Source organism: Mustela erminea, chromosome 9, assembly GCF_009829155.1.
Source record: "Mustela erminea isolate mMusErm1 chromosome 9, mMusErm1.Pri, whole genome shotgun sequence".
NCBI classification, from domain to species: Eukaryota; Metazoa; Chordata; class Mammalia; order Carnivora; family Mustelidae; genus Mustela; species Mustela erminea.
This window is the reverse complement of record NC_045622.1, coordinates 62,090,016-62,102,200: the sequence shown is the minus strand read 5'-3', so window position 1 is coordinate 62,102,200 and position 12,185 is coordinate 62,090,016. Positions and strand designations below refer to the sequence as shown.

General features: G+C 39.3%; 1 protein-coding gene across 1 annotated transcript; it reads right to left on the bottom strand.

Moving 5' to 3' along the window:
• Nucleotides 1-509: 509 nt before the first annotated feature.
• On the bottom strand, nt 510-1,463 carry LOC116599501 (olfactory receptor 10A5). The gene has a single exon (XM_032359376.1). The coding sequence runs from the start codon at nt 1,461-1,463 to the stop codon at nt 510-512; it is 954 nt and encodes a 317-aa protein (XP_032215267.1).
• Nucleotides 1,464-12,185: the final 10,722 nt, after the last annotated feature.

The following is a 12,185-nucleotide window of genomic DNA, read 5'->3' as shown; positions in this document are numbered from 1 at the left end:
CCACTTTCCTCTTCCATGTTAAATATCAACTAACTTAAGAGCCAGTACTGCCTCAGGAGCATACAAAGAAGAAATGAATAAATTATGTAAACAGTGACTTTAGGCTCCTTTCCAACTGAAATGAAGTTTGGATATTTTATCCAAAACAAGATAAAGTGCCAAGATGACTTTTGTGTCTCCAAGGTCACAGTATAAGCAGTTTCATAATGTCGGAGATATGTAACATTGGTACATAATAATAAAGTAAATACCTGGAATGGATAGGTCATACAATTGTCAAAATACCACTGTAGCAATGATAAAAATAATGTAAGCCTACAATGAGCATAGGAATTCCATAGGTTGTAGCAAGAGGTCATCATCTACTTCTATGCTCTTTTGCCTGCACTGAGCTGCCTTAACATCATTTCCGCAACTGGGTTCCTTCTAACCAAGATAGGAGGAGAGGCAGAGGAATCCCAGATAGGAAACAGATTGCCCCCATTCAGTACACTTACTCTTTTTAATGTCTATGGGGTACAATTTATAAGGCCTAAAACCTTGCGGAAGGTCCGGCCGAAGGCATTCTTCACCTCATTATTTCTCAGGCTATAAATGATGGGGTTCAACATGGGAGTCATAACAGTGTAGGACAATGACAGCAGCTTTTTGCTTTCAGGAGAATTATTGGATTTAGGCCGAAAGTAGGTAAGGCTTGAAGATACATAGAACAGGGAGACAACAAGGAGGTGGGAAGAGCAGGTGGAGAAGGCTTTATGCTTCCCTTTAGTTGATGGAATCTTTAGGATGGCAGCAGCAATGCGAGTGTAGGAACACAGAATCAGCAAGCAGGGTATCATGACGATCAGAATGGTTCCAACAATTGCATAGATCTCAAACAGTGTTGTGTCTGCACAGACCAGCCTCAGCACAGGTGGGCTGTCACAGAAGAAGTGATTCACCTTGTTGGTGCCACAGAATGGAAAGCTGAAGAGCCACGTGGTCTGCACAGTAGCTACGGGAAAGCCTGGAAACCAGGAGGCAATAGCGAGTTTGGCCCGGGTCCTTTGGTTCATGATGACTGGGTAGTGCAAGGGACTGCAGATGGCCACATAGCGGTCATAAGCCATGGTGGCCAGGAGGAAGCATTCATCTACTCCAAAGAAGAAGAAGAAATACATCTGTGTGGCACAGCCAAGGAAGGAGATGGTTGTGTCCCAGGCAAGCAGGGTCCCCAACATCTTGGGCACAATGACTAAGTTGAAGCCAATCTCCAAGAAGGACAAGTTCCTGAGGAAGAAGTACATGGGACTGTGTAGCATGGGGTCAGCCAACGTAACCAGGATGATGAGGCTGTTTCCCATCAGGGTGACCAGGTAGATGATTAGAAATGTCAGGAAGAGTAATGACTGTACTTCGGTAGGTAAGGAAGAGAAGCTCAAGAGGATAAACTCTTCAACTCTTGTCCAGTTTCCTCCAGCCATAGATAAAGAAAAGAATCCCCAGTTGTGGTCATGGAGAGAGAATCTTGATTGGAAGTGTCAGAATCTGGGTTTGTTTTTCAGGTTCCTTTTTAGTGTCAGGAAAAGAGGCAAGGTCAAGATCTCAGTTGGAAGAAGAAGGGCCTTGTATTGTCTCAGAATAAAGGCACAAGGAAGAATGGCCAGAACTTGAGCTCTTGAATGGTAATGGTCACCATTCCCTACTTTTACTCTTTTTATGAACTTTTTGGTGCCTTTTCTTTTTTACCATATTTACTAAAACAAATCAGATCATATTTACCACACCCCTTTACTGCTGCACCCTTAACGCCTTTGAGGTGAGGTTAAAGCGTATCTTTTGTCCCATGTTCATTGTGCCATTATTCACCAAAGCTAAGATATGAAAACAATCTGAATGTCTATCAGAGGATGGATGGATAAAGAAATCTCACATGTGCATGCACACACACACTCACACACACACATACACACACGGAATTATAATTCAGCCATACAAAGGAGGTAACCCTACTATTTGGAAGAAACAAGATCGATGGACCTTGAGGGCATTAAGCTACGTAAGCTAAGTCAGATAGGGAAAGACAAATACTGTATGTTCTCACTTATGTGTAGAGTCTAAAAGAGCCAAACTCATGGAAACAGAGAATGGACTGATGGTGGTCAGGGCCTGGGAAGCTGGGGGAAGTAGTGAGATGTTGGCTAAAGGGCACAAATTTCCAGTTATAAGACAAATAATGGGATACAGTGTACAGCATGGTGACTGTAGTTAACAATATCGTATTATATACTTGAAAGTTGCAGAGAGTAGATTTCTTTTTTTTTTTTCAGATTCTTTTCTTATTTTTTTATTTATTTTCAGTATAACAGTGTTCATTATTTTTTCACCACACCCAGTGCTCCATGCAATCCGTGCCCTCTATAATACCCACCACCTGGTACCCCAACCTCCCACCCCCCTGCCACTTCAAACCTCCCAGATTGTTTTTTAGAGTCCATAGTCTCTCATGGTTCACCTCCACTTCCAATTTCCCCCTCTTTTGTTTATTTATTTGACAGAGCTCACAAGGAGGCAGAGAGAGGCAGGCAGAGAGAGAAAGGAAGAAGCAGGTTCCCTGCTGAGCAGAGAGCCTGATGTGGGGCATGATCCCAGGACCCTGGGACCATGACCTGAGCTGAAAGCAGAGGCTTTAACCCACTGAGCCATCCAGGTGCCCCGAGAGTAGATTTCAAATGTCTTTATCACACACGCATACACACACACAAGGTAATTATGTGACATGAAGGCTATGTTAACTCACCTTAACATGGTAATCATTTCAGAATATATTCACATTGCATACCTTACACAATGTTAAATATCAATTATATCTCAGTAAAACCAGAAATAAAGGAATTTGCAAGAACAACAGATTTCTGCTGACAACAGACGTGACAAAACATGGTATATGCATGTTAAAATTTTTGGAGGGGAGATAATTAAGACATTATTACACCAGAAGAAATAATTAAATCAACTGGGTTATCCAATCAACTAGGAAGCAAAATAGACGCCGAAATGAGGAAAGAGAACTAATAGTAGAAAATAATTTATAAATCATAAAATTGACAAATATATCCTAGTTTGTCCTTTGAAAAGTTAAAAAGTAAGGTTCACTTTGATTTAATAAAAGATGAAATACAGGTCACCTGCGTAGCTTGGTATGCTAAATCTCCCATTCTTGCTTTCCACTCAGGTTGTGAAATCAGGGTCATGGGATGGAGTCTGTCATTAGGTTGCACTGCCTGTGGAACCTGTTTGGGATTCTCTCCCACCATGTCTGTCTTGCCCTTTGCTTGCTTGCTTGCTTGCTTGCTCTCTCTCCCTCTCTCTCAGAGAAAAACAAACTTACAGCAAACCAAGAAAAAATATGGGTGTGTTAGAGTAATTTTATAAAAAATTTACCTGTCAAATCACAAAGTTATACACCCAGAACTAATATAACATTTTGTGTCAACCATACTCAATCATAAAAAAGTAAGACTTTTAAAAATTGTAGTACTCATTTATGTTAAAAGTGAAGGGAAATAAACATGATAAGTGAAAGTGACACATAGATTTCACAAAATACATCAAAGATAAGCAATCTACAATTTTAGATTAACTTTGAGTACAAATTGCATTTACCAGTATGTTCCTCTCAACTTTATTTATGACAATGTAGTAACAAACAAGGAACAGAAAGAATAAAGATAGAAAGTAGTTACTTCATCAGAAAGGATGAATACCCAACCTTTGTAGCAACATGGATGGGGCTGGAAGAGATTATGCTGAGTGAAATAAGTCAAGCAGAGAGAGTCAATTATCTTATGGTTTCACTTATTTGTGGAGCATAACAAATAGCATGGAAGACAAGGGGAGTTAGAGAGGAGAAGGGAGTTGAGGGAAATTGGGAGGGTAGGTGAATCATGAGAGACTATGGACTCTGAAAAACAATCTGAGGGTTTTGAAGGGGCTGGAGGTGGGAGGTTGGGGAAACCAGGTGGTGGGTATTGGAGAGGGCACAGATTGCACGGAGCACCGGGTGTGGTGCAAAAACAATGAATACTGTTACGCTGAAAATAAATTTAAAAAATTAAAAACCAAAAACCAAACAAACAAAAGATAGAAAGTAGTTAAACTGTTATATCTCTGCTATAGAATTCGGGAGGGATTTAGAATTATATTATAGAAGAACACTTAATGAACTTAATGACATGAGAAGGAAACAATATATTTAGCTAAGTGGATGATATGTTACATAATAGTACGTTCAAAGGGAAGACATTTGTTTTAAAATATTAACTTATATCCATACATGGAAAAACTGCAGTTTTATTCATTTAAATGCCACAATCTTAGTGGTATGAATATGTGTTTTAAATTTCTTCTTTGTGTTTCATATATTCTACATTATTCATCTTGACAATGTATTACTTTGTATTGAGATAAACACATATATTACAAAGAATACAATACTTTTGTAACTCATAACAACTCTTTCTTTAGGATTTTTTTATTTCCAGCATAACAGTATTCATTATTTTTGCACCACACCCCGTGCTCCATGCAATCCGTGCCCTCTATAATACCCACCACCTGGTACCCCAACCTCCCACCCCCCGTCCCTTCAAAACCCTCAGATTGTTTTTCAGAGTCCATAGTCTCTCATGGTTCACCTCCCCTTCCAATTTCCCCCAACTCCCTTCTCCACTCTAAGTCCCCATGTCCTCCATGCTATTTGTTATGCTCCACAAATAAGTGAAACCATATGATAATTGACTCTCTCTGCTTGACTTATTTCACTCAGCATAATCTCTTCCAGTCCCGTCCATGTTGCTACAAAAGTTGGGTATTCATCCTTTCTGATGGAGGCATAATACTCTATCCCCAGGGGTACAGGTCTGTGAATCACCAGGTTTACACACTTCACAGCACTCACCAAAGCACATACCCTCCCCAATGTCCATAATCCCATCCCCTTCTCCCAAACCCCCTCCCCCCAGCAACAGAACCTAGATGTCCATCAACAGATGAATGGATCAAGAAGATGTGGTATATATACACAATGGAATACTATGCAGCCATCAAAAGAAATGAAATCTTGCCATTTACGACAACATGGATGGAACTAGAGCGTATCATGCTTAGCGAAATAAGTCAAGCAGAGAAAGACAACTATCATATGATCTCCTTGATATGAGGAAGTGGTGATGCAACATGGGGGCTTAAGTGGGTAGGAGAAGAATAAATGAAACAAGATGGGATTGGGAGGGAGACAAACCATAAGTGACTTTTAATCTCTTTAGGATTTTTTTTAAGTACACTCTGCTCAACATAGGGTTTGAACTCATGACCTAAGATCAAGAGCCCCATGCTCTTCCAACTGAGCCACCCACATGCCCCTGTAACTCAAAACACCTCTTAAATTTTTAAATGCAAATGGTAAACTTGGAATTGTACTTGTAGTTACTCAACAAACAATTAAAAGTGTCTAATGATTTGTAAGGAGGTCGTACACCTCATTAAGGAAAAACAATACCTCTGCCAACAAAAGCTAGGGGTCACAAAGATTCAGATTGCCAAAAATGGCAATAAAGAAAAGCATATAAAATTAGCAAAATAAGCAAAAATTGAGCAAATCTATAAATAACACAGAAGTTCAACTTTTCTCATCAAACTTAGAAAGTGAAAACAATCACAAGGCTCGGTGCTAATGAGAGGGATGGTATAGATTTTGACTGCAAATCAACATAATTTTTTGAAAAGCAGTTGAGAAAATCTGTAGGGAGTCCCTTAAAGTTTCTTGCATTTTGCTTCAAATTTCCTCAGAGTTTCTAATCTAGGTCAATAACTAGAGCCATAGACAAGATTTTACATAAAAATATACTCTGTGTTATAGCATTATCATGTCAAAATTGGAAAAAACCACTGATACCTAAATGACCAAGTCAACTATGAATCAAACAATTAAGAAAATAACATGTAATCACCCAAGTCGTTTTGAAGGACATTTACTGAATAGTACCCATCATACAATAGTAAAAGAGAAAAAAAACAACCATACACATGTGCACATGTAAGTTTCCAACTTCATAAATATGTGCACAGAAAAAAAAATAGACTGGGAGAAGGTGCAAAATTTTACCAATAATTACTTTAAGTAGGTGGAAAGGGATGGGGTTTTCTCATTTAGAACTTCATTTTCTGGCTTTCTAAACATTTTACAGTGAGCTACATTTGTTATATAGCAGCCATAAAATGCAGTCACAGTAGAAATGAAAATGGTGACCAGGTGCTGGTAGTATTTACTGAGGACATAACAGAATATACTGCATATTTTTACTTTTCTCATATTCTTCTCACAACTGTCTAAGGAATTGGTAACCTGTCTGCATAGGCAATACAAGGCAGAGACTGCACTCAGAAGCATAACCAGAAAAAATGTAATAAAAGCAACACTTGGGTTTTCAGCAAGACGCACGCTATGAACACAGAATAGTGCTCAGCTCTTACCTTCTGTGTCCTCATCATCCAGGTTCCTTAATCTCCACTGACGCTGAGTTCCTCACTATTTATTGATAATTACTTTGTTTTATGGTTCCATACCAGAGGTCAACAAAGTTTTTCTGTAAAAGGTCAGATAGAAAATATTTTAGACTTTATGGATCATGTGATCTCTGTGGCAACTGCTCAGTATTCAAATGAATGCACACACACACACACACACACACACTTAAAACACCTTATGTACAGGTAAATAAATAAACATTAGGAATACAGGTATATGCACTACCCAAACAAATGAGCTTGGCTGACTTCCAATAAAACTTTATTTGTAGACATCAAAATTTGAATTTCATGTAATTTTCAGATGCTATGCACTATTCTTTGTTGGTTTATTTAACCATTTAAAAAATTTGACAGTCCATTTTAGCTCTGGGCCACATAGAACGGGGGACTAGCTGCATTTCACTCATGGGTTGTGGTTAGCCAATCTCTGCTCTAGTATCTTCGCATAGAGCATTATCTGTGTTTGTACATGCTGACATTCTCCTTCCCATTTTCAATACTCAGATGAGTTTCCTCTGTGATGCTTCCAGATAGGGTTATTCCTGGGTCCTTTTAATAATGCTTAGTTATTCAGTTATATTTTAATTATCTATTGGTATCAGAATTTCCCAATTTAATCTGCAAGTCCCTTTAAGCCAGGATCTGCTCATTATTTAGAGGCATAGGCTCAATGCATATGCAGATTTAGCTATTTATATGTACTTTTGGATAAATGAGTGGAAAAATGCATACAAGAGTTTCAGAAAGTTTATTACTCCTGGAGTTTCCATTGGATTCCATATCTACTCATACTCTCCACTAAGACCACTTTCATGAGTGGCTCCGTTTCAGGACAACATGCAGTGTTTGGTGCTGGTGAAGAGAACTGGAAAGGTAAAGGGAGGAGAGATGGAGCTGTCTTCTGGATTCCCATAGAACTTCTGGAAACTACCGGGGAAGAAGGCATGGCACCCTGGCTTGGGAGTAGGAGGCATCACAGAACCTGATGGCTCAAGACCAGCCCACAGGCTCCTTCCCACCTAGTCCCTCGAGAACTTCTGCAGTAACATCTCTCTGCTAATCATTTGACCGACTGCCGCAGGAATAGGAGACCACACTTCTAGGCCTTCGGCACCCATCCTCTTGCCCTAAAGAAGTAGTGTGCTCTGATGTGCTCTGCTTCACGAATGTTCCACTGAGGCAAGTCCTCCCTGAGTCTGTCAGAGGAGAGTCAAACTTAGGAGAAGTATATGTCCTGTGGAGGTTGCCAGGCTTGGAAGCTTTCTGACTGAGAAGGCATTAGAGGTCAGATTTGAAAACTGGTAAACTCTATCTTTTTATAGTCTCAGATCTCACTTATCTTAGAAGTAGAAAGAAGAAACTGAGGCATATGCACAAGAGGAATTGATGAGATCTTACCAGTGTGGACACAGGAATAGAATGTCCCTCCAAAGCCTGCCAAACCTGGTCCAGTTGAGCATCTGAACCTGGAGAGGAGCCTTTGGCTGAAGTGGCCCTTGCAGAGAGGCTTATCTGTGTCCAACAGGGAGATCTGCCTTGCTCAGCTCTGCCTCTTACCCATACTTCATGGTTGTGGTTGAGTGTTTGAAGAGCTCTTACTCTGTTGTCAGAAGAACCAGAAGAGCAGGCATGCCTGGGTGGTTCAGTTGGTTAAGCTGCTGCCTTCGGCTCGGGTCATGATCCCAGAGTTCTGGGATCGAGTCCCACGTCAGGCTCCTTGTCTAGCAGGGAGCCTGCTTCTCTCTCTGCCTTTGCCTGCCACTCTGCCTGCTTGTGTTCTCTCTCTGACAAATAAATAAATAAAATTAAAAAAAAAAGAACCAGAAGAAGAACCAGGGAAGTGTTACTCTCTGGAGGAACCATTAATGGTGGGACCTGAAGCCAGGTCCCTGCTTTCTCCTCTGTCAGGTTTAAGAGGGTGCACTACATGGGTTGGCCATCCTCCCAGTCCTGATTTAGGAGGGTTATTCCCAGCTGTGTCTCTTTTGTCCTCAGGGCCAGTTGAAGGGCTGGCATCTGTTTTTTCCTCCAGGTATAATTGGGCTCACCTTAGCTCCTCTTCTTTCCCTTCCTCAAGGGTACCTGACCTCTCTTGGATCCACTGCCCTTTGGGGCCCTAAGTAATATCAGATGCCAATAGGATGAAGTTTAAGAAACAAAACCCATATCTAGGAATGTAGCATTGTGTAGAGAAAAGCACAAAATTTTTGGAGTCTGATGGACTTCAGGTTATTTTTTTATTTTATTATCATTTATTTTGAAGCAGAAATTTTCTTCTGTTTTATGTTCTGTGGAAAGAAATCTGAAAAAAAATCTGAAAATATTCTTTATTCGGAGGTTTGAATGTCTTTTTTAATATATTTTATTTTTATTTTTATTATGTTCACTTAAGCATCATAAGTTCTTATTGCAATTCAACAATTCATTTCTTGTGCATAACACCAGCGCTCAGGGCATGGTTATTAAGGAGGGCATGTGTTGGGATGAGCACTGGGACTTCAGTTTAATTCCAGCACTGGAGCTCTCTGATTTGTGATGCTCAGCAACTTTGTTAAACTCTCTGAATTTCACTCTCCATACTGCTGAGACAAAGATATTATGTTGATTTTATAGCATTGATATGATTAGATGGGATATATTATTAGTCTTGCTGTAAATATATTATAACATGTGCATTCATCTCTCATATGATTATAAGGTTACAATAACCTATCTTATAGCCAATAATTGCTCATCAGCCAGTATGTATTGACTAATTACTACAAGCCAGCAACTCCATGCTCATGGATTGGAGAACACTGTTGAAATGTCTATACTACCAAAAGCAACATTTAGCAATCCCTATCCAAATACCACCAGCATTTTCCAATGAGCTAGAATGAACAATCCTAAAATTTGTATGGAACCAGAAAAGACCCTAAATAGCCAAAGTAAGTTTGAAAATGAAAAGCAAAGTGGGAGGCATCACGACTCCAGACTACAAGATGTATACAAAGCTGTGATCATCAAGACAGTATGGTGCTGGCAGAAAACCAGACACATAAATGAGAGGAACAGCACAGAGAACCCAGACGTGGACCCACAACCATATGGCCAACTAATCTTCAACAAAAGAGGCAAGAATATCCAATGGGAAAAAGTGACAATCTCTTCAACAAATGTGTTGGGAAAACTGGACAGCGACATGCACACAAATGAAACTGGACCACTTTCCTACACTATACACAAAAATAAATTCAAAATGGGTGAAAGACCTAAAGTAACACAGAAAACCATTGATGTCCTAGTGGAGAAAGCAGGCAGCGGCACCTCTGCACTTGGCCACAGCAACTTTTTACTAGACATGTTTCCAGAGGCAAAGGAAACAATAGTAAAAATGAACTACTGGGACCTCATCTAGACAAAATGCTTCTGCATAGAGAAAGAAACAATCAACAAAACTAAAAGACAACCAGTTGAATGGGAGAAGACATTTGCAAATGAAATAATGGATAAGTGGCTAGTATCCAGAATCTATAAAGAACTCACGAAAATCAATATACTTTAAAAATAAATAATCAAGTTAAGAAATGGGTAGAAGACATGAACCTACATTTCTCAAAAGAAGACGTAGAAATACCTAACAGACACATGAAAAGATGCTCAACATAACTATCATCAGTTATATCAAAACCACATTGAGATACCACCTGACACTGGTCAGAATGGTGACGATTAACAACTCAGGAAACAATAGATGTTGGCTGGCAAGGATGTGGAGAAAGGGGAACTCTTCTGCACTGTTGACAGGAATGCAAATCAGTGGAGCCACTCTGGAAAACACTGTGGAGGTTTCTCAAAAGTTAAAAATAGAATTACCCTATAACCCAGCAATTTGCTCTGTCACATATTTATCCAAAAGATACAAAAATGTTGATTCAAAGGCACACAAGGACCCCAATGTTTATTGCAGCACTCTTGAAATTAGCCAAATTATGCAAAGATCCCAAATGTCCATTGTGTGATGAATGGTTAAAGAAGAGGTTGTGTGTGTGTGTGTGTGTGTGTGTGTGTGTGTGTGTGTGTGTGTATAGTGGAATACACATATATGTATATAGTGGAGTATTACTCAGCCATCAAAACTAATGAAATCTTGCCATTTGCAATCAACATGGATGGAAATAGAGTGTATTATGCTAAGCAAAATAACTCAGTCAAAGAAAGGCAAATACCAAATTATTTCACTCATTTGTGGAATTTAAAAACAAACCAGATTAATATAGAATAAGGGAAGAAAAAACAAAATAAAGATAGAGAGGGAGGCAAACCATAAGAGACACTAAACTATAGGGAACAAACTGTGGGCTGCTGGAGAGGAGGTAGGTGGGGGGGATGGAGTAACTGGGTGATAGGCATTAAGGAGGACACATGATGTAATGAGCACTGGGTATTCATATGTAAGTGATGAATCATTAAATTCTATTCCTGAAACGAATACAAAATATTAACTAAGTTGATTTAAAAAGGGGGGTGCACCTGGGTGGCTCAGCAGAGAGTCTGCCTTCCACTCAGGTCATGATCACAGGGTCCTGAGGTGGAGCTCCAATTCAGGCTCCCTGCTCAGCAGGAGTCTGCTTCTCCCTCTGCCCTTTTCCTGTTCATCCTCTCTCCCTTCCTGCTTACTCCCAAATAAATGAATAAATTTTTAAAAAAGTATAAGGAGGTGTGGTTTATGTCACTTTCAAAATATGGTAAATCATTGTATTTGTTATCTAATGCTACTTTATGCTAAAGAGAACAGTATATGAAAACATCTCTAAATTAAATACTTATGAAATTATTTCCAGCTCACATAAAGCAATAGGGAGATCTCAAAATTTTAAATGGAATATCTCACATAGAATTTTTTTACAAAAATAAAATATGACAATGAGGCAGTGAGCGAGTAAGTTTCTATGTGGCTTATTTGTTAGCCAAACAAGGAAAGTCTTTACTGGTGACAAGTTGATAATAATGAGCATAATTTTTTTTTTTTGTATACAAAATTATCTGGGAAAATTAGCCTGAGGAAGGAACTGATTAAGGCTCTTGGGGTTATAAAGGACTATGCATGGAGATTACTATTCCACTTTTCCTCTGTCCATGTTAAATACCAACTAACTTAAGAGCCAGTACTGCCTCAGGAGCATACAAAGAAGAAATGAATAAATTATGTAAACAGGGACTGTAGGCTCCTTTCCAACAGAAATGAAGTTTGAATATCTTATCTAAAACAAGATAAAGTGCCAAGATGACTTTTTGTGTCTCCAAAGTCACAGTATAAGCAGTTTCATAATGTCGGAGCATATGTAACATTGGCACATAATAATAAAGTAAATACCTGGAATGGATAGGTCATACAATTGTCAAAATACCACTGTAGCAATGATAAAAATAATGTAAGCCTACAATGAGCAGAGGAATTCCATAGGTTGTAGCAGGAGGTCTTCATCTACTTCTATGCTCTTTTGCCTGCACTGAGCTGCCCTAACATCATTTCAGCAGCTGGGTTTCTTCTCAAAAGAGATAGGAGAGGCAGAGGAATCCCAGATAGGAAACTGATTGCCCCCATTCAGTACACTTACTCTTTTTAATGT